Source organism: Engystomops pustulosus, chromosome 5 (assembly GCF_040894005.1).
Source record: "Engystomops pustulosus chromosome 5, aEngPut4.maternal, whole genome shotgun sequence".
NCBI lineage: Eukaryota > Metazoa > Chordata > Amphibia > Anura > Leptodactylidae > Engystomops > Engystomops pustulosus.
Window position 1 is genome coordinate 134,979,846 of NC_092415.1, and position 26,415 is coordinate 135,006,260.

General features: G+C 39.4%; 2 protein-coding genes across 5 annotated transcripts in view; one reads left to right on the forward strand and one right to left on the reverse strand.

Moving 5' to 3' along the window:
• Positions 1-13,177, forward strand: part of HUS1 (HUS1 checkpoint clamp component) — a 28,594-nt gene extending 15,417 nt beyond the window's left edge. For both annotated transcript variants that reach the window (XM_072153103.1, XM_072153104.1), the window contains exons 5-8: positions 3,986-4,060; positions 6,687-6,786; positions 10,202-10,333; positions 12,923-13,177. In XM_072153103.1, coding sequence (XP_072009204.1) covers positions 3,986-4,060; positions 6,687-6,786; positions 10,202-10,333; positions 12,923-13,005 — 390 coding nt within the window. In that variant the 3' untranslated portion in view covers positions 13,006-13,177. The remainder of the gene's footprint in view (positions 1-3,985; positions 4,061-6,686; positions 6,787-10,201; positions 10,334-12,922) is intronic.
• Positions 13,178-16,942: 3,765 nt separating this feature from the next.
• Positions 16,943-26,415, reverse strand: part of UPP1 (uridine phosphorylase 1) — a 40,456-nt gene continuing 30,983 nt past the window's right edge. For all 3 annotated transcript variants that reach the window (XM_072153106.1, XM_072153107.1, XM_072153105.1), the window contains 2 exons: positions 19,948-20,094; positions 16,943-18,499 (listed from right to left, as the gene is read on the reverse strand). In XM_072153106.1, coding sequence (XP_072009207.1) covers positions 18,360-18,499; positions 19,948-20,094 — 287 coding nt within the window. In that variant the 3' untranslated portion in view covers positions 16,943-18,359. The remainder of the gene's footprint in view (positions 18,500-19,947; positions 20,095-26,415) is intronic.

Genomic DNA, 26,415 nt, shown 5'->3' on the forward strand with positions numbered 1-26,415 from the left:
TCAATGATGTGATGCAGGGATACTTCCACGTGTATGAACGCCACTAATTTGTGGCACTGCACTGCTTACATTACAATACCAAGCGTTTCTCCCATTCTCCTTGCCTAATCGGTATTGATTATGCAAGGGTGGATATTGTAGTGAACCAGGGGTGAGACGCAGAGTTGTTAGAGGCTTTACAGTTAGCCCCTTTCCACACCGAAGCTGGAGACACATGTTTATAAGTATAAGTTAACCCCCTACCAACACGGATCTTGATAGTCAGTAAGGAGGACAATGCTGATTCCCTGGATTTTTAGGGTGATGCCACACATGGCGTTTTGAACCTGTTTTTGGTCCGTTTTTAAGCAGTCTGTCCAAAAACGCATGTGTTAAAAAACGCATGCATTTTTGGAAAATGCATCCGTTTTTGGCTAGTTTTAACTAAGATAATTGGTAAAACCTGTCAAAAACGCATTTGTTTTTTAACGGATTGCTAGAAAACGGACCAAAAACAAGTCCAAACTGCAATGTGTGGCATCACCCTTACCTGCGCTTGGTATGCATGACGTAAATTTATTAAATTGCAATTCTCCCTTCAAATCAGCAATTGATTAAACATACCTGTGTCTTGTAACTGTGTTACATATTTTATACTCAGGGTCTCCCGAGGACAAAAACCCTTCTAACCTAAAGAACTCGGGCAACTGTGGATGACTCCCAATGGGAGTAAAGGACAAGCAACTCGTTATATATTGTGCAGTTGTTTCTTGTTTCACCTTGTATCATAACTTAAAGAAAATCTACCATTTGGTTTCATGCATTATGAACCAAACATACCTTGAGAATGTTGTGGCTACACTGATGCAGAAGGAATTTTGTTAATATTGTTGTTTAATCTCTGAGCTGAGTGGTTTTGCTGAAAAAACTATTATGAAATTATGATAAAAAATCTGTTGCTCCTTTGCCTGGCTTGGCGCTTTTCCTCTCACATTAGTTATGCACTGCTCAAGAGAATGATGTAATCACTGTGCTGTTGACAGAAGTAATCAATAGCTGCACCATCCCCCAGCTGCTCAATATGAGTGATCCAGCTCAGGTTGATTAGTCCTGTCTGGACAGTGCAGACAGCTCCATGTGTAATGTGTTCAAGTATGGCATCCAGCAGCATCCAGCTTTCCCAAGGTCCTGAATGTTATAATTATTTTTTCAGCAAAACCACTCAGTTCAGGGATTAAACAAGATATGCTTCTGCTACATATGCTATATTTCAAAAAAGCAAAATCCAGCTCACCAGTCAGACGTAATCTTCCAGCGCACGGACACAAGGAGATCCCCCATGGACTCGGGGCAGTAGCACATTTGTAGAAAAGACCAGCGCTTCAGAAGAACGTAGCAGTAAAAATAGTAATTTCTTTATTCGTACCTCTTTAAAAGCATAAGTGGTGGCAGAGTGCACAACACAATGGAAACACAGGGTAAATCCAATTTACCCTGTGTTTCCATTGTGTTGTGCACTCTGCCACCACTTATGCTTTTAACCCCTTCCCGACATTTGACGTAATAGTACTGCATCGCGGGAGGTGCGTTCCCGCAAAATGCAGTACTATTACGTCATGCTTCTGGCACCGGCTCCTGAACGGAGCCGGCGCCAGAAGCTGCAGGTGTCAGCTATATATTATAGCCGACACCTGCCTCTAACACCCGCGATCGGAGATTTCTCCGATCGCGGGTGTTAACCCCTGACACGCCGCGGTCGCGCTGACCGCGGCGTGCAAGGGGCATTTCAGAAGAATCGGACCCCCCCCCGCGGCGCTTACCGGGGGGGTCCGCTGCTCCGATCGCAGCCCCGGGACTGCCGGTGCCCGGGGCTGCGCGATCCTCCTGCCGGGAGCCGGGTCCTGCCTTCTGACAGGACCCGGCTGTAACACACTGAGCATCTGTATTACACTGTGTAATGTGAAGAAGAGCTTGAACAAGTGATCAGTGGATCACTTGTTCAAGCTAACCTGTAAAAGTTAATAAAAATGTTAAAAACACTACATAAAAACACTACATAATAAAAATAATTAATTAAATAAAGTTAGAGTCCCCTAAACACAAATATTCCCTATACACATGCAATAAAGTGAAAAAAACACAAAATCGCCAAAAAACCCCACATATTTGGTATCGCCGCGTCCGTAACAATCCGTACAATAACTCAGAAACATTATTGGACCCGCTCGGTGAACGCCGTAAAAACAAAATCCGAAAAACACGCCAAAAATGTACAATTTTCATAAAATCTCTACACAAAAATGTTCTAAAAAGTGATCAAAAAAAGTTATGTGCGCAAAAATGGTACCACTGAAAGAACAACGCCACACGTAAAAAATAAGCCCTAAACTAGCTCTGTCAACCAAAAAATATTAAAGTTATGTCTCCAAAAAGATGGCGATGCAAAAACAAATGAGATTTCCTCTATATTAGTTTTTATCCAGTAAAATTGTAAAAATAAATGAAAAACTATATAAATGAGGTATCACCGTAATCATAGTGACCTATAGAATGAAGATAATATAATATTTTTAGTGTACGGTGTACGACCCCCAAAAAATAAGAAAAGAAAGTAAACCAAAATTGACAATTTTCTTTTCACCCATACATTCAAGAGTTAATAAAATCTCATCAATAAGCTAATGACCCACTAAAATGAAGTATTTGTAAAGTGCATCTCATGTCGCAGAAAATAAGCCCTTATATGTCCAAATTGCCAAAAAAATAAAGATTGTATAAGCCAATAAAAATTGACAATGCATAATCTGCTCTGAATGGCGCAGCTTCCCTTCGATGCCCTGGCGTGTGCCCATACAGCAGGTTACCACCACATATGGGGTATTATTATATACGGAAGAGATTGGGTATCAAATTTTGTGGAGCGTTTTGGTATTTTATCCACTGAGAATTTGTACATTTTTTGAAAAACATATTAATTTAGCCAAAAAAATTTTACTTTCAAAATTGCATCCGATTTTGTTTTAACCCCTGTAAAACAGTTAAAGGGTTAACAAACTTCATAAAAGTTGTTTCACGTACGTTGAGGGGCGTAGTTTCTATAATGGGGTAATTTATGGGGTTTACTTTTATTTAGGTCTCTCAAAGTGACTTGAAACCTGAGCAGGTCCCTCAATAGCAGGATTTTGCGTTTTTTATGAAAATGTGAAAAATCGCACCTAATGTTCAAAGCCCCATAACATCCTACAAAAATAAGAGTATGCATAAAAAACCATGTCCACATAAATTAGACATTTAGTGAATGTTAGTTATTACGTTTTTTTGCGGTTATGACTATGTATGGAAAAAGTAGAACATTTTGAAGTTCAAAAATCCAAAATTTTTCCAAATTTTCACCAAATATCTGATTTTCTCATAAATAAATGCAAAACATACCACCAAAATTTTTCAAATAACCTGAAGTACGATGTGTCACGAGAAAACAATTTTTAAAATCACTTGGATATGTTAAAGCGTTCCGAAGTTATAACCACTTATAGTGACACAGGGCAGATTTGAAAAAATGGGCCGTGTCAGGAAGGTGAAAAGTGGCTTCAGCGTTAAGGGGTTAAAGAGGTACGAATAAAGAAATTACTATTTTTACTGCTACGTTCTTCTGAAGCGCTGGTCTTTTCTACAAATATGCTATATTTCACTTCAATGGTGATTTTTCTGGGACTATCCTGGGCTAGGAAAGAAACATCATCTGTAAGGTGCAAAGCTATTAGACAAAATACTGGTAGTAGTTTATTAGGCCCGTTTCTAATGATGGGTTCCTATTAACCATGAGGTAAATAGAGGGGCAGTGGGGGGGGTAGTGTTGGGAATTGTGCCTCCAAACAGTCTAGCGTTTCTTATAATTGTTAGTAGAGAGCGGCAGAGCAGCACATTGTGGGAGTTGTGGTGACGGTAACATCATGGCTCATATTTTGTATTAATGTAGCTTTTAAACGTTTTTATCTTCTTGCAGGTAAGCATTTATCTGCCCACAATAAAAACTATGAAGAGTGTTGTGGAAAGAATGAAAAATTTAAGCAATTTAATAGTAAGTATTTTATTTTTCTTCTCTTCACTTAAGACTGACATTATGACTGAGACTTTTAGATTTTAACCCAATGTTAATTTGTTTGGATCAGATTTTGCTCTTGTGGAATAATTCCTTAGCCTGTTGGGGACTATCCATAGTGCATGTACACTCACCGGCCACTTTATTAGGTACACCATGCTAGTAACGGGTTGGACCCCCTTTTGCCTTCAGAACTGCCTCAATTCTTTGTGGCATAGATTCAACAAGGTGCTGGAAGCTCCCCAGAGATTTTGGTCCATATTGACATGATGGCATCACACAGTTGCCGCAGATTTGTCGGCTGCACATCCATGATGCGAATCTCCCGTTCCACCACATTCCAAAGATGCTCTATTGGATTGAGATCTGGTGACTGTGGAGGCCATTTGAGTACAGTGAACTCATTGTCATGTTCAAGAAACCAGTCTGAGATGATTCCAGCTTTATGACATGGCGCATTATCCTGCTGAAAGTAGCCATCAGATGTTGGGTGCATTGTGGTCATAAAGGGATGGACATGGTCAGCAACAATACTCAGGTAGGCTGTGGCATTGCAACGATGCTCAATTGGTACCAAGGGGCCCAAAGAGTGCCAAGAAAATATTCCCCACACCATGACACCACCAGCCTGAACCGTTGATACAAGGCAGGATGGATCCATGCTTTCATGTTGTTGACGCCAAATTCTGACCCTACCATCCAAATGTCGCAGCAGAAATCGAGACTCATCAGACCAGGCAACGTTTTTCCAATCTTCTACTGTCCAATTTCGATGAGCTTGTGCAAATTGTAGCCTCAGTTTCCTGTTCTTAGCTGAAAGGAGTGGCACCCGGTGTGGTCTTCTGCTGCTGTAGCCCATCTGCCTCAAAGTTCGACGTACTGTGCGTTCAGAGATGCTCTTCTGTCTACCTTGGTTGTAAAGGGTGGCGATTTGAGTCACTGTTGCCTTTCTATCAGCTCGAACCAGTCTGCCCATTCTCCTCTGACCTCTGGCATCAACAAGGCATTTCCGCCCACAGAACTGCCGCTCACTGGATGTTTTTTCTTTTTCGGACCATTCTCTGTAAACCCTAGAGATGGTTGTGCATGAAAATCCCAGTAGATCAGCAGTTTCTGAAATACTCAGACCAGCCCTTCTGGCACCCACAACCATGCCACGTTCAAAGGCACTCAAATCACCTTTCTTCCCCATACTGATGCTCGGTTTGAACTGCAGGAGATTGTCTTGACCATGTCTACATGACTAAATGCACTGAGTTGCCGCCATGTGATTGGCTGATTAGAAATTAAGTGTTAACGAGCAGTTGGACAGGTGTACCTAATAAAGTGGCCGGTGAGTGTATGTGCTCAAGAGGTTAAGGGTGCGTTCACACATTGCAGTTAAAACTGCATCGCAATTAGTTTTGAGGTGGTTTTAGGTGCAGTTTTGTCAATTGAACAGGTGAAAGACATGAACTGAACGAGTGAATGACATTTGTGGAGCAGGTTCCCCCTTCAAAATCAAATTCCCTTGTTCAGTTCATGTCTTTCACCTGTTCAATTGACAAAACTGCACCTAAAACCACCTGAAAGCTGATTGCGATGCAGTTTTATCTGCAACGTGTGAACGCACCCTAAGGCTATACAAAGAAGGTTCACAGGCTGTGCTTCTCCATTTTGGGAAGGTATATGCTGTATTTTATTACTGAGCCCTACATAACATATATTGGCGCCTTCAAGGTCAAAAAACGTAAAAAAAAAAACTTATAAACATTTTAGCTGCCAACATTGTTGCTGGTGCATGGATATAAATAAGATGGAAGTGTGAGTGATATACACCCATGTGATCAACACTAACAGGTCAAATAGTCCAAAGATAAAGACAAATATTCACACTCTATAGTGAATAAATGTAAAATACCTTACTTTATTTGTGATAAAAGACCTAACCTTACTATACCTAATGTGCATCTAAAACTGATACACCTCAACAGGTGTTTCTATAATTGGTGACCAATAAGAATATAATTTTATACACCCCCCCAAAACCATAGAATCTCTAGTGCAGAGAAGAACCTGAGAACAATTCATTGGAGCACACTGATAGACACAGAGGAGAACCAGCACCATAAATCATATCAATCATGAACAAATGTCTTTGTGTCTCTCAAAAAGATAGCATAAGAAGAGAGAGGGGGGTTCCCATACTGTTACTCCTTACAGTCGCTAAAAATGCATAAATGACTATAAAGTGAAAGTCATACAAATGGATCCCAAAATGTTGTGTAATCAATGGGTAGTTCATAAGTCGCAACGATAACCATTGGAGATGCTGAACAGCCAAGTCAAAAAAGTGCAAGAGCAAAGAGAGGCAGGTTCATCTAATAATTGTAATAATTCCATTAGAAATCTTTTTCGTCCTCCAATGGGAATCTAACATATCATTCAGCAAGTCGAAAGGCAATAGCGGAGAGGCTTTCCTCCTCATGCAAAATCAAGTTGGGACAGTGATGAGTAAACATACTAAAAACCAAGAAGAAAAAAGGAATAATAGTAATGTGTAAATAAAGAATGATAACCATTATCAGGTACAAGTAAAGAATGTATATGTGTATTTATTTTAAAGGTGATAGAAGCCAATAGAAATGGAGAAATTAATCTGAAAATAGAAACTGATCTAGTTTCTGTTTCAACCCATTTTAAAGACCTAGGAAATCCTCCTTGGGGTAAGTGGTTGTGTATTTTCTCATTTCTTTCAGTTGTCTGCGGTAGGACTTTTTTTTTTTTTTTTTAATCTTGTCCCATGGGGTATAAAAATAACTTGTAGTCCCCTTTCTTGGAATCTCTGGGTTTAGTGGCGCTATGCAGTGTTGAAATGAGGCTAGTAAAACTTGTTTATTTTTATACCCCCTGGCCTTATAATTACATTAAAAAAATACCTTGATCCTTGATAACCCCATTAATGCTTATTGTGACATGCTTTGTGCAGCGCTGCATAATCTGTGTGCGCTATATAAATAAAGAATTATTATTAGTGATAAAAATCTTAATCTTAAAGGGGGAAGTGTGGTGGAAATATTTAATCTTAAGTGTGTAGAATTTGTGAGCTGCAGGGCAATTAGCATCTTTTGAAGTGTCCAGGCAGCCTGATAAACTCTGACCTGTAGAGTGTTCTGGGCATACATACCCTTCCTCCAGAGACACAAAGGACTTTAAATATAGCTCGACTCTCCTCCTTCATTAACACTCCAATCATGAGGAACACTTTTGACTAATCAACCAATGGGAGGTTCTGAAAACTGAATAGAAAAAGTATATGGACGCATTCACACAATACATTGCAGCGCATTTTTTTTTTATACGATTTTTACACATTCCAAGGTCTTCAGCCTTGATCACATGTTGAAGTAACATTGAGTTTTTGCAAATGCAGTGGAAACGCGATGTTACTTCAACATGTGATAGAGGTTGAAGCCTTTGGAATGCGTCAAAAACGCATCAAAAATCTTGACGCAACGCATCATGTGAATGCGCCCTAAAACATTAACGTTACTTTAATTTTGGGCTCTGTGAATCCATAGCCTTGTAAAGTGTGATTAGCTGTGTGACTGCTAGAGAGCTGAGTGTGCATGTTAGTGGTGTGACAAGGTGTCTGCTTGAACGGCAAGAGCGGATGTAGAGTGGGATAGCAGCAGTGGTGGCAGCGGTTTCATAATTGGAGTGCGGGAACTGCCTGTGGTTTATGTTCAATGAGTGAATTTCTTGAATTTCTGACCTAAAAATTTGCAGTATTTCACCATGATATTAAAATTGAATGTGTGCAAATGCTGCATTTCTGCTGTGAATGAATGGTGTTTTGTTTTTTTTTTATAAATTTTGGGATGGAATATTCTTGTGAGCTCAACAACTTCAAAAGATCAGTTTTTAAATCTAGCCTTGGGAATATATTGCAATATCTTGGGTTAGCCATTTGTAAGGTATGGGAATGGCACAGTTAAACAGGCACCAGTTAAACAGGTAGGGCAGGGAGCTTAATTACGGTACATTAACTCAAGTTGATCTGTAATAATGCATCATATATCACAAATATGAATGGAGTGCCATCCACTGCACCCCGATCTTCATACAGGCCACTGCACAGACTGAGATTCACATACCTACACAACCTCCTCACTGCACCTGCCATAGTGAGACAGAGCCTCTATCCACTAGACTATGGGCTTAATGGTTGTTATTGGGGGGTTGTTTTCTTACTAGAGCTTCCATGGAATTACACAGGGACCCAAGCTCAATGCACTGGCATATAGAGATGGATTTAAGACATATAATTAATACAGTTAAATTGAGTTAATAAAAATAAATTATACATTTTATATTAGCATTACCAGGACAACCTTTACATTACATATAATAAACACGTTATAAGTTTAATCGTTACTGCTTTGGTTGAGCCCCAGACATTTCCATTGGGTTTCTAAATGCAATGTAAATGCCCTTTGTGACCGCACTGTTTGTGCGGGTGCATGGAAGAAGGCTCACGGGCTACCGGCAGTTTAAAAAGATGGCGGCGCATCATGGAGTGGCGCTCGGTCGCCATGACAGCCTCAGGTCTTCTGAAGACTCGTTTTAACTATTTTATTACAATGTGTGATTTGCACATTGTAATGAATGAGTTGCAAAATCCCCATATACTGCCATATTGTAGTATGGCAGTATATAGTAGGATCAATCAGACAACCTAGGGTTAAAGTACCCTAGGGGGGTTTGAAAAATTCTAAAAATAAAAAAGTTAAAAAGAAATTTTAGTAAAAAAAAAAGACTAAAAATTTGAATCGCCCCACTATCCTAGAAATGATAAATAGTAAAAATCATAAACACATTAAGTATCACGGCGTCCGAAAATGCCGATGTATCAAAATATAATTACGGTTTTTCACTGCGTTTAACCCTGTAATGGAAAATAGCGTCCGAGGTTGAAAATGACACTTTTTTGCCATTTTGAAAAATATAAAAAATCCAATAAAAAAGTGATCATAAGGACGTACGGTCCGAGAAATGGTAGCATTAAAAATGTCATCAAAAGTCGCAAAAAATGACACCATCCACAGCTCCATACACCAAAGTTTATTAGCTCCAGAAGATGGCAAAATCCCCCCCAAATTTTTTTTACAGGAGGTTTTAATTTTTGTATATGTATGAAAACATTATAAAACCTATGCAAATTTGGTATCCCTGTGATCGTACCGACCCAAAGAATAAAGTAGAAATGTCACTTAGGGCGCAAAGTGAATGCCGTAAAATCCAAGCCCACAAGAAAATGACGCAAATGCGTTTTTTCACCATTTTCACTGCATTTGGAATTTTTTTCACACTTCCCAGTGTATGCCATTGGATATTAAATAGCGTCACTATGAAGTGCAATTTACACAGTGCTGTTATGCAGAAAACAAGCCACCACTGAGCTCTTTACATGAACAAACAAAAAAGTTATAGATTTTTGAAGGTGGGGAGTGAAAAATAAAAATACAAGGGCCAGGTCGTTAAGGGGTTAACATTGCATTCAGATCATACTTTTCTCTTTTCTTCAAAGTACCATATCCAGTATTGTGATACTTCTCTGGGTATGGTATCCCACTCAAAATTGTGGTATTGGTGCAACCCTAGTCCTTATACCGTGCAGAGAAAGCTGATCTGTAATCATGCATCATATATCACTGAGATGCATGGAGTACTATCCTTCGCACCGTAGTCATTCTACAGGCCACTGCACAGACTGAGATTCACAGACCGACCACACTTGTCTTTATACAATGCAGTCAGCAGTGTCCAGCCCCGTTAGACCACCCTCCCTGGCAGTTTTCTTACTGACTCTGAGAAAAAATTAAAAAATACTTCTATCTCCTACCCTGCGCAGCAACTAGTTAGATCAACATTATGTCCCTCTAAAGGGGGAGTGTGTGAGAATGAATCCTTCTCCATGCTACTTAAAAAACATAAAAACATTTCTAAGGTGTATAAAAATTGTGCAGAAAAAAATCAGTGGAATGGTAAATTGTTGTTAAAAAAAAGTGTAATCTGTCAAGAGCCTAAATTTTGATCTATCTAATAGTAAAGTAAAAAGCTTTATTATCCTTTTTCTAGTTTCTGATGATGCATCTCAAAGTAGCACTCAAGAGAGAGACACAGACGTCATGTCAGAAGCCACGGTTGATATAAAGAAGCTTCTGCAGTTTCTTGCAGGGCAGCAAGTAAATCCAAATAAAGCGATTTGTAGTAAGTAATTTCCATTATTCTTAGATAAGTGAAGTGAACCAGTCAATTGCATGGTAGGCCTGGTGCTAGCCATAGTTGCAAATTTAAAAGGATGCCATTCGATGTCAGAAACCTGATCAAAACTAGGAGGATTTGCAAATTTTAGCCATCCTGGAGGACTCATGTAACCCAAAGCTTTTGTGGTATGGTGCAGGTCTGGCGAACTAGTGGCCCCCCATTCTGTATTATTAATGACACTCTTAAAGGAAATCAAAGAGTAGGAAAAAGTAAAACGCTGAAAAAAACTCCCCTATGCACCTCTTCATCTTGATCCTGTTGCTTGTCTTCACTAGTCTTGACATGCCAGCATCACCTAGAAAACAGACTTATAATTAGCAGGCGGAAGCATGGGGACAAGATTGCCGGCGCTCCGGGCTGCTAATTATGCATACTCCTGTGTGATGTCATCTCCTTCTCTTACATGGGAGAGGGAGGCATCTATTACACAGGAGACATGAATTTAAGGTGACATCGCCTCACTCTCACAGCATGAGACAGGGAGGTGCGGGGGGCGTGCATAATTAGGAGATCTTGTCCCCACACTACCACCTTCTAAGTATAAGTTTCTTTTCTAAGTGATCCCTGCATATTAAGCTTAGCGGCGGACACCATCAGGAACAAAATGAAGAGGCGTGTAGGTGAGTATCTGTAGTGTTTTTTTTTTTTCCTACTGGTTGATTTCCTTTAAATATTTTTTCCAAGATTAATAATAAAGAAAATAAAAACTGCTACTAAGGCCAATTCCTATTCACATCCTGTTGGATCACATAAGACCTCATTCACATGATAGTACTTTGCATCAAGAAATTCCACGAGGAATTTATTATCAGAAGTAGATCTGATGGTAGATTCCTCCTGCCTGCTTTTGCCCTAATCTGTAAATTAATAATCCTGGAACCTAACCTAATTTGTTAAAAAAAAGGATTTTTTTAAATATGTGAATTAACTGCTGGCTACTAGGGCATGTACAGGCATGGCCAAAAGTTTTGAGAATGACACAGATATTATATTTTCACATGATCTGTTGCCCTCTGGTTTTTGTGTGTGTTTGTCAGATGTTTTTATCACATACAGAAATACAAATATGAGTAACAAAAACTTTTATTGACAGTTAGAATGAGTTAATGCAGCAAGTCAATATTTGCAGTGTTGACCCTTCTTCTTCAGGTCCTCTGCAATTCTCCCTGGCAGATCTCAATCAACTTCTGGACCAAATCCTGACTGATAGCAGTCCATTCTTACACAATCAATGCTTGCATTTTGTCACAATTTGTTGGTTTTTGTTTGTCCACCCGTCTATTGATGATTGACCACAAGTTCTCAATGGGATTAAGATCTAAAGGAGTTTCCAGGCCATGGACCCAAAATCTCTATCTTTTGTTCCCTGGGGCATTTAATTATCACCTTTGCTTTATGGCAAGGTGCTCCATCATGCTGGAAAAGGCATTGTTGATCACCAAACTGCTCTAGGACGGTTGGGAGAAGTTGCTCTTGGAGGACATTCTGGTACCATTCTTTATTTATGGATGTGTTTTTAGCCAAGACTGTGAGAGAGCTGATTCCCTTGGCTGAGAAGCACATGAATGGTTGCAGGATGCTTTACAGTTGGCATGAGACAAGACTGGTAGTATCACTCACCTTGTTTTCTCCAAACACTCAGAAAGGGGATTCATCAGAGAAAATGACTTTACCCCAGTCCTCAGCAGTCCACTCCCTGTACCTTTGCAGAATATCTGGAGAGAAGTGGCTTCTTGACACCAGGCCTTGCTCCAAGAGTCTCCGCCTCACAGTGCTTGCAGATGCACTCCCACCTGCCCGATCCCAAAGCTGAAACACTTTTAAGAGACGGTCCTGGCGCTTGCTGGAGCCTTTCTGGCAACAATGGAACCTCTCTCCTTGAATTCCTTGATGATGCGATAGATTGTTGACTGAGGTGCAATATTTCTAGCTGCGATACTCTTCCCTGTTAGGCCAGTTTTGTGCAGTGCAATGATGATTGCATGTGTTTCTTTAGAGACCATGGTTAACAGAAGAGAACCAATGATGCCAAGCACCAGCCTCCTTTTAAAGTGTCCAGTGGTATGATTGGAAATTGTCATTCTTAAACCTGATGCATTAGACTTTGTAAAAATTAACATTTGTATCATTCTTAAAACTTTTGGCCATGACTGTAGAACCTTGGCTCCCAGTGCCCAGCCAGGCTAATACACGCCCAGTATCCTCTGCATGTAATGTACATTATTAATTAAAAAAAAATATTTTAACAAGTTAGCTTGGGTTGCAGGATTATTAAATTACAGATTAGGAAATGGGCAGACTGGAAGAATCAGATCTACTTCTCCTTTAAGTTATAATGCTATAGAGCCGCAAGGAAAGGTATTAATTATTTCCATTACATTTTTTTTCTCTGTGTGACTTTAAATTTTACAAAAAGTATTCCTCAAATGTAGTCAAAATACTGCTTGTACTTTTTTAATGAAATCATCAGTAACAAAACAAAGTCCTGTGTTTTTATTTTTTATATATATGTTCTTTTTTCTTGTTTTTCAGACATTGTACATAAACGGATGGTCCATTTTATATTTCTACACGATGATGTATCTTTGCAGTATTTTATTCCTGCAATTGCTTAAATGTATGCATTGCCACTATAAGCCTTTCCCATTGCCATGTTGGGTTACACTGTCTATACTCTGATCTCCTCCAAGAGTTGATTTTTTGTTTTATAAGAGATTTTTGTAATTTTTATACATCAACATGTTTTTCCTTCTTTTTGTTTAGAATAAATGATAAAATTGTTCTATTCCTTTGTTTCCATCTATTTATTGTCATATTATGGACTGTGTGCTGCTGGTCATGCGTAAAAAAAGCTTATTCAAGCGTACAGGTTTATTAAAAAGAGTATGATGCTGCCTGATGCTTAAATCTTTGCCAGAGAGGTACTATTCTGAGGCTGCAGTGAATAGTATAAACAAAAAAAAACAGTAAGCCATACATTAATCAGTACTCTAAGTCATCTGACAGCCAAACAACCTCTTTAGGAAATAACATAAATTATCCAAAGAGAACAAATAAAGGGGAAAAGCAAAACAAGGCTACAAAATGACTAATGAAAAGTAATAATCTTTATTACACATAGAAACCATAAAATATATATATAAAAAATGAATGCGGGATGAGACACACAATGCATGCCAGGTAATAGGTCCTGAATAAGTAAAGTATACAGAAAATTGTACAGATAATAAATAGTACTAAATAACAAGAACAAATGTAAAATGGCAGAAAATAGAACAATACAAGAACCAGTATACATATAAATGCTAAAATAGCAATGAAGTAAGAGGTGTATGAATGCTACCATCAGATATATACCCACAGATATGAGTCACAGAAACGCAACACAACCAGTGATAGACAAATAGATGGCAGAAAGTGGCGCTAAAGTGACAGAAAGGGACTTGGCAAAGACCTGCTGCGGTTGAAACGCGCGTCGGGGTTGCACGCCAGGCAGTTTGTCCTCCTCCCTGTCACTTTAACGCCACTTTCTGCCATCTATTTGTCTATCACTGGTTGTGTTGCATTTCTGTGACTCGTATCTGTGTGCATATATCTGGTGGTCAAAAATCTGATGTAAATACTTTTGTGTAAAAACTACAAAAGTGCTAAAGGAATGATACCTTCATTGGCTAACCAGAAAAAATATATTTGGTGCAAGCTTTCAGGGAACACAGGCCCCTTCTTCAGGCATGGATACAAATGAAGCACTGAGAGAAAAACACAATATTTGAGGGATGTTACAACAAGATAATTAGTACTCCCGGGCACTAAGATTTTATACTCCCGAGCACATTCTCCTGTAGGTGCTCCAATGTTGTGTACATGATACTGTGCATGAGGTGTCGCACAAATAACATATACATTGGGGAGACTCAACAAAAACTTCAGAGCAGGATGAACTCTCACAGACACACCATAAGTGAGGGGATGGACACACCTGTGGGAAAACACTTTTCTGGACCAGGCCACAGCGAGAAGGATTTAAAGGTCCTAATACTGAAAGGTGACTTTAAGGAGAACAGAGAAAGGAAAACCTGGGAGTTCAAACTGATGATGACCTTCCAGTCACTGACACAAGGCCTCAATATTGCATCTGGGTTTATGGCTCATTACTTGGACTCGCTTCAATCCCCACAAGAGACTAACTCCAGACCCCTGCCATCCTAGCCTCCCCCCATCCCCAGCCTGCCCATCACCCTTCTCTGTGTAACAATACCTCCACTTTTATTGCCCCAGCTTATCGTCATTGAGTCTCACCATATGTACTAATTATCTTGTTGTTATATTATGTTTTTCTCTCAGTGCTTCATTTGTATCCATGCCTGAAGAAGGGGCCTGTGTACCCTGAAAGCTTGCACCAAATATAATTTTTCAGGTTAGCCAATAAAGGCATCATTCCTTTAGCACTTTTGTAGTTTTTACTCAAAAGTATTTACATCGGATTTTTGATTTTTCCTGGCTAACACGGTACGTCAACAATTTTCTCAACATACTATATCTGGTGGTAGCATTCATACACCTCTTACTTCATTGCTTCATAGAGGTGGTCCTATCAGTAATTTTAGAGCTATACATATCAATCAGCATATAGCGACAGTATCTAATCACAGGGCTAGAATGTCTTTTCAGCATGTAATCCATCTTTTATGACCCTAAGCAATGCCCCTTGGTGACAGGTTCTCTTTAATATATCTCCCTCGATGTTAGATATTCCTTATAATGTGCCTGATGGTAACGGGGTAATTTGAATAAATAAAACTTTTCTGAGGCCATGTAGGAAGGTAACCAGGACCTGGTTTTGTTTATAATATCTCTATATCTGTAACTATTAGAACTAAAGTTGTTGCTCGTAAAATGCCGTTATTATCGTGCTGACACGAACAGCCTGAAATGGCTGAACACTGGTTACATTGGTGAAATTTTTGTAAAATTGTTTAACTTTCCGGTATAAAATGAAATCCATAACCATATTTGTCATGTAAATTTAATCTGTCCTTAGTTTTAACATTATAAAGCAGTGTTAGGCAGCCCCCCTGGAAATCTGTATTATCATAGCTTTGTATGTTTTGCAGTAAGAATGCCAATTATATTGTATGATTGTAGCTGGACAAGCACTCTCATACACTGTCGTGTGAGGTCTCTTGACTGTACTGCTGCACAGTCCCTCAATGGTGTAGCAGATTTCTGTTTGATTACTGCAGTTACTCAGGAGGGAGGGGTGTAACTTGAAATATATAAAAATATTTTTCACAGTCCTGCTGCTTATACAGACAACTGTATTATTATTCTGCTCTTCAGGGCTTTAACTCAACACTGTCCACAGCACTACTGGCAGATTCCCTTTAAAATCCCAAGAAACAGTAAATACACACTTCACACATCACAATTTGTTTTTATTATTATTTAACATACTGCTCAACAAAAATACACAAAATATTTATGCAGAATTACATGTTGTGTTATAAACAATAAATAGATTTTTTTTTTTATCAAAATGTGAAATACTTTATTCTCTTTAGATATACAGCATACAATAAATTATACACCATATATACACTAACTAAGAAATGGAATTTCTAACCATGATTTCAATGTACACATAAGACAACTATACACTAGATATTTTTTAACCTCTTCAGGACTCAGCCTATTCTGGCCTCTAGGATGTGGCCCCATTTTTCAAATCTGGCCTGTGTCACTATAAGTGGTAATAGCTTTGGAACACTATGAGAAATCGGGGGGGGGGGGAGGGTTTGAGATTGTTTTCTCATGACACATTGTACTTCAAATTAGTTTAAAAATTTGGATGATATATTTTGTCTAGTTTTGATAAAAACGGAAATTTGGAAACTTTTTGGAAAAATTCTTTATTTTCAAAGTTTGAAATCCTCTACTTTTGAAGCAGATAGTCATAGCACCCAAATAAATTCATAACTTACATTAACCAAATGTCTGCTTTATGTTGGATGGTTTTTTAACATTCCACGTATCTTCCTAGAATGTTATGAGGCTCAGAATTTGGTTGCCATTTTTCAATTTTTTTTGGAAAATCACCACCTGTATTTAGAGGGACTTGCTCAACTTTTAATTGACACTGAGAGGCCTAAATAATAGCAAGACTAGTAAAATATCCCATTATTGAAACTACACCCCTCAACCTATGAAAAGGCACTTTTAAGAAGGTTGTTAGTGTTTTAAAAGGTTAAAACAAAGTGGAGGTTCGGTCTACAAATTATAATATTTTTGGAAAATACATTCATTTTGGGTGGAAAACTAAACATTTGCAATGGATTAAAGGAAAAAAGGCTCCACAAAGTTTGATACCCAATTTCTCTCGAGTAAACCGATCCCCTATATGTGGTGGTATCCTGCTGTATGGGCGCACGGCCGGGCAGAGAAGGGAAGGAGGCGCCATCCAGATCAGATTTGCTATGTCACATTGTACAGGCTATAATTTTTTCTTTTTTTTAATGTGGACCTATCGGGGCTTATTTTTTTTGCCACATGAGATGCACTTTTCTGGTACATAATTTTGTGGCATCTATAGCTAATTGGTGTGATTTTATGAACTCTTTGTTGAATGAAAATCATCAATTTTTGGGAATATTAGTTTCGTTGTTTTTTTTTGGCCGTTCACCATACCATATTTTATTCTATGCAGCGCCTCGATAACAAAAATACTTAATTTAAATAGATTTTTTTAATTTTTTTCCCAATTTTACTAAATAAAAATTAATTTGGTAAAAATGTTTCTTTATTTTTCGGCAGACAAATCTAGGTAAGGGCTTATTTTTTGGAAGAAGCATTGTTCTTTTTAGAGGTCTTATTTTGGAGTGCGTAACATTTTTTAAATCACTTTTCAAAGCCTTTTAAAAAGGGTATTAATTAAAAATGATATTTTTTTCCCACCATTTTTTTTTGTTTTGTTTTATGGGATTCACTGTGCGGGTCCAGTATCAATTTTGTTCTATTATACAGATTGTCACGGACGCAGCAATACCAAATATGTGGGGGGGGGAGGGGGGTTGTATTTTATTTAATTTTACTGAATAAAAACTCATTTGGAGAAAATCTTGTTCATTTTAGCATCACAATCTTTTCATAGGCATAACTTTTGTTCGGTTAACAAATCTGGTTAAGGGCTTATTTTTTGCCAAGAGTTGTTCTTTTTAGTGGTCTTAGTTTAGAGGGTATTAATTAAAATTATTTTCGGCACGTTTTTCTTCCTCTGGCGTTTACCATGTGTGCCCAGTAATGACTCTACTTTGCAATACCAAACGTGGAGTTTTTTTGTGGGTTTAATACTTTATTAAGTGTTTGTATGGGAAAGTGCCATTTTAGGGGCTTATATTTTTATTTATATATTTTGTTGTTTTTATTTATTTTAATTTTTTTTTAAACTTTTAATTTTACTTATACCAACTTGAACTTGAACCAGTGATGCTCTGATCGCTTGTTCAAGTCCAATACACTACAATACTAATGCATTGTAGAGCACCAGAAGAGTGCTCCGGAGCATGCCTCAGAAGAAGCTGCAAGGCGAAACCCAGGGTCGGGCAGAGACTTGGCGTCCTTGTGGAAATTGAGTAGAACTGATATTAAAATACTTGATCTTTTGGAACTGTCTACACTATGTCCTTGTGTATTTTCCCTGCATAGCGGAATTTACTACCAGGAGAAATTTTGAGGACTAGGAGAATACTATAGCAGTTCCGTGTCTGAATGGTGCCTTATTTTAATCTGAAGCGTTTTTGGTCAAGGAATCCTATGTGTGGAATAAGAAATTCACAAGAATCTGAAACAAGGATGAATGACTAAGAAGTTATAGAGCTCCAGTCACACAATATATTATAAAATACACATCTAGCTCTTCAAGCCATCCTAACCATCATAAACTGACACACTATGTGCCAATTATAGTCCAGTCTTAGACCTGAGACAAACGTTTTTTTATGAAGTATCCCACCAGCTTCTGGGGTCTTTGTTGATATTCTACCAGGACATCATGGGAACTGCTGATCTGGTCTCCATCCAAGCGATTCAGAAGTGTGACACAAACCACTGCAGCTAAAAATAACATGACTTTTAAAATTCATAAATTTATGAAAGCATTAATATACGCCATACTTTCATTGCAGTGACTATTATAGGTACATAAAAAGCTGCTGACAGAACTATTACAGGAAGATACAGACATGGAATACCATCATACCCAAACTAATAATTGCTCATTAAAGGTAGTGATGTAATGTAATTTACATTGGAGATTAAAATTATATGTGATATATGATCACTTAATTATTTCCGAAATAATGTAATCTCCGTTGATCAACATTTGATGGATTGGTAGGCATTTAACTATGAGCGCAGTTTGTACATGGCGACTCATTAAGACGGGCATGGGTGCCCAAGCAGGGGACATGCAGTGAGAAATCATTGCACAGCCCGGGCACCGTTCACTGTGGTCTCCGCGCAAATGCTTACTGTGACAGCCTATCCCATTGAGCACTCGGTAATGAAGCCAGTGCAGGGAGATGGAGCTGACTCTTAAGTCAGCTGCAATCTCCCTGAACAGCCTGGAAAGTGCTCACTGTGACAGCCTGCAGGAGTTGCTGAGTTTTTCATTCATGTGTTGCAAGAAGATAAGATGTGGTTATCGAATGACACTCTTATTTCTTGGACTACAAAAACGAATAGTCAGACAGCACTAGGATAGCACTCTGACCAAAATCTCTAAACACAAAAATGTGCTGAAAAAATCTGATTTGGCTTGTACTCGAGTCTATTAAAAAATAAACACTGTATGCACCTTTCCGATGCCCACCGCAGGTCTTCTTCTTTCTTCCGCTGCTCCGGCTTCCTGCACACTGCCAACACACCCAATATGTCCCCGGCATATTGCAATCGGCTGACGTCACGTTGTGTGCACTGTCAACTTGCATACTTGAGGCAGGGGGCTGGCTATATACTAGCGAGCATGGGCTGGCTGTCCATATATATGGAGTTGCAGGGGCTGACTGGTTATATATTAAGGGGCATTGGCTGGCTATATAATGGGGGGCGGTATGGGCTGACTGGCTACATACTAGGGGCAGGGACTGGCAAGCTATATACTAGAGTGCATTGTTGGGTGGCAGGCTTTATACTGGGGGGAATGGGCTGGCTAGCTTTATACTAGAGGGCATGGGACTGTATACTATAGTCTGGGTGAAGGCTGCGACCAATGCATTTCCCACTTATACTCTAGTCAATAGGTTTTCCCAGTTTTTTTGTGTTAAAATTGGGTACCTTAGCTTATACTCAAGTATATAGGGTAAGTGTTTTTATGATAAAAAAAAAAGACGTTTGCGATCTCCAGAATTGCAATAACCTGGTGAATAAAGTAATGTTATTTGTATTGCACTGTAAATGAAAAAGATAGATAAGAAAGTGGCATAATTTCCCAATATACAATCCTTCCAACAAGGACAAGCCCTGAAAGAACTATGACAAAAATTTTAAAAGTTTAAACTTACCTCGCAGACCACTTATATTGCACATTGCCGCAAACACTGATGATTCCATCTCAATATTTCTTATCCCAGCCTCGTATGCTGACTTCAAGTACTGCATTTTCTCCTCTTCTGTGTAGGAACAGATTGCTCCATCAAGACGTGCTTGACCTTTTGTGAAAAAATATAGCACAAAGAAATCTCAGAAATCCAGCTCACTAAAGTGGCCTAAGCTGTGTTCTCACATGGAGGAGAGGAGATTTGACTAATTATATTTTTGTTTACATTTGGGTTTACAAAACGAAATATAATGCAAACAAAAAGCAAACAGTAAAAAATGTGATTACAATCAGTTGTATTGGGGAGTTGTCAGACCAACACGCCTCTCATATTAATGACCTTCCTTCATTATTAACCTCTCCGTGACTGATGGTCATGGGTACCTGAATGTCCAGGTCAATTTTTGAGTTCTGTTCTGCTGTTGTTTAAATGATGAACCACTTTACATATTGTAATAATTTTATCAAAGGAAATCTACAATCAAGCATGATTAACCACTTTCTGATAGATCCAGGCCCTATGACTGTGGTAATCTTCTTAAATTTGTTATTTATGGCTTCCTTCTAATGTAAATTTTTATGCTAATGAGTCCGTTGGGCTCTAGGGCTTTACCAGAGCCCCTCCATGCTGCAGCTTCACAGGCTGTAACACTGGTCTCCCCTCCCCCAGCTCCTATAGCACCTGCCCTCACCCTCTTGCTTTTGTAATCTCACAGCAGCAAACAGGGGCGGACTGGGAATTTAAATTGGCCCCATTCTGTGGGCGGGGTCAAAATAAGTAGGCTTGGCCATGTAATGTGGGTGGAGTTCCTAAACTCCACACAAACTGTTGATAGATGGTCTAAATTAACATGTACAGCGCAGAGTAAGAAACTCATACTGCCTCCCTCATACAGGAATAAACACAACTTAATACTGCTATATATATATATATATATATATATATATATATACAAAAAATCTACAATACCTTCTCCAATAAATAAGAACTACTGCTATAATACTGCCCCCTATGTACAAGAATATAACTACTATAATACTGCCCTCATGTACAAGAATATAACTACTATAATACTGCCCCCTATGTACAAGAGTATAACTACTATAATACTTCTCCCAATGTACAATAATATAACTACTATAATATTGCTCCCTATGTACAGGAATTTATTACTACTGCTACTATGCTATATAACCAGCCCCCCCCCCGCCCAGGTATTCAGCCAACCAGGCCCCCTAGAGTATATAACCAGCCAGCCCCCCACCCACAGTACATAGCAGCCTGCCCCCCAGTATATAGCCAGCCTGCATACCCCCACAGTATATAGACAGCCAGCCCCTGCAGTTGTGGACAGCCATCTCCCTTCACAGTATGTAGCCAACCCCCCACAGTATATAGCCAGCCTGCCCCCCTGTATACAGCCAGCATCCCCCACAGTGTAAAGTCATCCTCCCCCCCTGTATATAGTCAGCTCCCCCTGTATACATCCAGACAATATCTTGCCAACCACATAAAAAAATAAACAATGAACTCACCTATCCAATGCTCCCCCGAAGCTCGGCTGATGCAGTCTGGCGCTGGCGTCGCACAGTGACGTCAACCGCTTGCCGATGGAGCTGTCACCGCCAGCCGGACTACATCAGCGCAGATTCGGGGGAGCTCATTGTTTATTTCTTTTAGACCAGCCCCAAGCCAGTCGGCCCACCGGGATTTCCCCAGGTGGGTTCAATGGCCAGTCTGCCCCTGGCAGCAAAGGAATTTTCAGCAGACTGTGAAAGAGGGAAGTTCTCCTTTGACAATGTAACATCCTGAGAATCAGCAAGGGTTGTTAACACTACCCAGAGCCCATTTGGCTCAAAAGCATCATTTTAAAAGTTGATTTTAGAAGGAAGGCCATGGATAACAAATATAAGTAGAATACCACAGTCACAGCACCTAGATCTAAGTATGTGCCCTTGGTTTATCATGATGGATTTTGTTTATAGATTTGCTTTAATAACATATGTTTTTGTTTGCACAATTAGAATTAACAACTCAAAATGTGAAAAAAAAATTGTGGTATAAATGTGGTAAAATTGTATAAACCTTTACCAAAATATGTATAAAATATGTACCGGGTAAATCCTTTTCCAGGTTCAGAGACAGAGCGTGCATTTTGCAAAATGTCTTCTGCAGCTCCTTCTGCATTTTGCCTTCAGCTGACAGACTGGAGGGGGGCACACTTCAAATGGTTATATCTCTTGAACCGTGGAAGTTATAGTGCGGATAAGAGAATAATCTTTATTTAAAATCGTATCAAGATCGTGTTTCTAAGTGCCACAGAATCAGAGATATCCACTGTTAAATTTACAGTCGTAATAAGGACACCTGAATTCTGTTTCTCCTTCATTAAAGGGAACCTGGGGACACATTTTCACCTAGGTGCCACAGTTTGGAAGATATAACCGTTTGAAGTTGGCCACCGTCTTAACATATTAATATAAACATGCTATCGGCATGTTGCATGTGAAAACAGAAGGTATTTTTTTATGTGGCAGTCATGAAGGGGTTAAACACTTTAACTAATGCCCAGAATACTTTAAGATCATTATTTATCTATTATAACAAATAGTATGTTTCATATTCATTACAATTTTAACATATATTTATTATTCTAGTCTGATAATTAGAGTTGTTGCTAAAATTGTATTATGTTATCTAGCAGCTTCCAATTTTATTAGTGTATAAAATAGACTAGGGAAGTATGAAAACAATCTGTACTGTTTACATGCTTAGTATAAGGGATACAGACTCCCTCTGATCTGCATGAACAACAAAGGTGGTTTTCCAAAGAGCCACTGACCTTTGGGCCAGATACCTTGTTACAAGGATGTGCTTTTTGTTTCCAATAAACTAGAATCAGGAGGTCGGCGCATGACTGCGTCATGTGAGGAAGCACATCACTGTTGCTTCCTCTGTGAAGGGCTCCGCCCCCACCCGCTAACTTGCGCATGCGGAAAACAGACTGGAGACTGCCTGACCGGAGAAAATTAGCATGAGTATCGCGCTCGGCAATCTGGCAGGGCGCGTAGGACGAAGAGGAGAGCAATCGGGGCTCCTGCAGATTACGGGCCGATGCAGCATTCGGCTGTTGTGTGGTCTCCCTGGATGGAAGCTGGGAAGATAGCACTGTTGACGCTGCAGAAGCTCAGGAAGTCTGGCGGCTGCCTTCAGTGAGAGCGGAGGAGGGTCGCGAATCAAGACAGGAACGGCGCATATCACTGCAGCTAGCTCCCCTTCCTGTGGGAGAGGACGGTGGACCGGGCAACAGCTGGCGCACCAAGGTATCCCTTGCTACATGGACCCTGGCAGACGACACACAGCAGACAACTGTACCACTGCCTAAAAGCTCAAAGGAGGACCAACGTAGATCAAGCGGAGCACATGCAACAGGTCGTGGAGAATAGGCTTCGCGGCTCCTCTCCTGTTTGAAATTCTTATCTCATCATGAAGAAGAGCAAGGATCGGTGAGAAAGGCGGTTTGTGAAGGTGGTTAGTAAACCTCTGTTATAACAGCATATAGATGCTGTGTATGGAGGGAGACCAAAGGAACATTTAACTGGATGAGCTAAAATGACGGTGAATTAGCTCTCAGGACAGCTTTGGTTTCAATCTGTCTGGGACTTACTAATGTACTGCTTTATATGACTCTTTTAAGGAGATTGGTGAGACTTGGAATTGTTGGGCATGCACAGTTGACTTGTGGCATGCAGGCTTTACAGATCGGAGATCCCGTTGTGGTTGGGAAATTCTATACTGGAGCGAACATATCAGTAGGCCTACATACTCTAATTGACTATTAGAAGACTTTAATCCCAATTCAAAGCGGCTACTGGTTAAGGGTCCGCAGTTGTTCGCAAGTATTCTCAAACTCTCCCCTCCTTCTCTGTTTCTGTCTGTTGGTAGTTCTGAATAGAGCTAAGTAATTTTTGTATGTGGCTTGATTGAATTAAGTTCCTTATAAGCATTATAAGCATATGTAGTGACCGGCTTACTTGTACAAAGGGCCTCTGTAACAGAAAGTTTTTTTTTTTAATTGCTGTCTCAAAAGGGGTTAGGGATATCTCAGACTAAGGGGCGACCCCGAAAAAAAAGGATAAAAGCTGGGCCTACTGGAGTGTGCTAATATAGTTTGCTAAGTATTGAGATGGGGCCAAGGAACGCAGCACGAAAGTCAATAGGATTAGACAAGATGTGGAAATTTTCTCCAGTCAGGGCCAAACAGACAGCGAAAGAAAAAGATATGGATGAGCGAGGGACGGGAGAAGTTGAACAAAAGGGTCCCTATTTTCGGTGCTGCAGAACAATGAGCCTTTTGCAGGAAACTCCCCAATTCTCTCAGAAATACTAGGTCCGAAAGACCGAGAGAAAAGGAAAAGAAAAGGGTATGGACTAAGGGTAGTAGCACATGATTGCATAGAGATGGTGAAAAATGGTAAAAATACAAGGAAAATTACCTCTAAGGCGTATAAATATTTTGTGAGGGATACAAAACACAAGATAGATGGGAAAGTTAGTAGAAGTAGAATATAATGCTCCTATTGTATGGAGTAGAATATACAGAAATATTAGACAATGTTCTTTGGGCAGGAACCACAGATTAATCCAGCATAGTATTTTGCACATGATCTACTTTTCACCAACACAGTTATATAAAATGAGGGTGAGGGCTGATGACAGATGTTTATGTGGTGAACAAGAAGCATTATTTGGTTTTGCCCAATAGTGGGTGTGTTTTGGCAAAGGATCTTTGCTTATATCTCTAATCTTTTAAGAACAAAAATTACCCCAACAATGCGGGTGGCTATTATGGGAGATATGGAGGGATGCGGAGTAGATCAAGAGTCACAGCTTTTGATGCATAGAGTAATGCACCTGGGACGAGTGACGATTTTTACCAGAAATTGGGGGAATGCAGAAGCTATTCCTAAACAAGGTTGGATTACATTTGTTAATATGAAAAAGTATGGTTCAGAAGATAAGGAGTGGTAGGAAGGAAAAAATGGGAAAGTTTATGGGGTAAATGGAGCCCTGAACCCTAGCCAGGGGGAATTAATTGAAAACATTTTTTTTCCCCGTCGGTATGGGGAGGTGGGATCAAGGGGAGGAAGGGTTATTTGTGATACAATGTATTGTATGTAGCTGTGATTAAATTAAAGATGGAGTGTTTTGTTATAAAGAAAATAAATAGAGGATGCACGGCTACCATAGTGTATCAAAAGGAAATTACATGTATTGGAATTTGTTTTGTAATTCTTTACAAATAAAAAATTTCTTGGTTAAAAAAAAACCTACAATCATCTTTTGAATCTCCGAGCTGTTGTAACCATAAAAAATTGTTACTTTTATGGTGACTGGCAAATAATGTGCAGAGCACCATTGCAGCATGTGGTAACAAACGTATTCTTATTAAATGGCTCTGCACCTTCACTGATATAAGCTGCAGTATAAGATGCAGCTAAACAACCATGAAGGCTGGTTGTCTGAACCGATACAGGATGCAAGATGCTTCTCCTGCAAAAGCAACTGCACTTTGCTAAGTAGATAGGAGTTAGGGTGATGCCACACGTGGCATTTTTGGTCCGTTTTTAAGCATGCATTTTCAGTTTGTTTAAAAAGACATGCTTTTTTACTGTTTACCATGCGTTTGACTGCTTTGAACCTGTTTATCTATTAAGATAACCAGGTTAAGCAGCCAAATGCATGGTAAACGGTCAAAAACTGCTGCGTTTTAAAAACACACACGTTTTTTAAAACGCATGCGTAAAAAAAGGAACAAAAACGCCATGTGTGGCATCACCCTTAGGCTCATGGCTCCATGTATTTCTATGGGTTCATACACACAGATGACGCCCTGTGTCTTACCCTAGTGTCCCTGAGAGAAAAATGGCTTTATTGGTTTTGTTTGCCGCTCTGCACTCACATAGAAGTCTATAGGGATGTGAAAAATAGGGCTGATACACAGTGGGGGAGATTCATTATCCACCTACCAGCCAGTTTCTGACCTTCTCCAACCTGTAAACCACCTTAGACATGTTAGGGTGAAAAGTAGGCGAGGAGAGGCCGGGTAGTGAATACACGGTTTGCCACATTAACTATAATCTTTGCAGGAAACTGGTGGAGACTACAGCTTTTAAGTATGGGTAAAGTTTGCTAGTGTTAGGAGGCTAAAGGACCGGAGATGATAAGGGGAGAAGAGAAAAGAGTCAAAGCCAGAAGACATGAGTCAGAAAAGCTTATTTGCATATTTAAAAAAACAACAACTCTAATTAAGATACAGTGCCTCACTGGTAGATAATTAGAGTTGATATGGGGAGGATTTGTAACCCTTTGTCAGCAGGCACTGTTAGTCAAGGTGGTAAAATTCTGGTGACAGGTCTTCTTTAAAAAGGT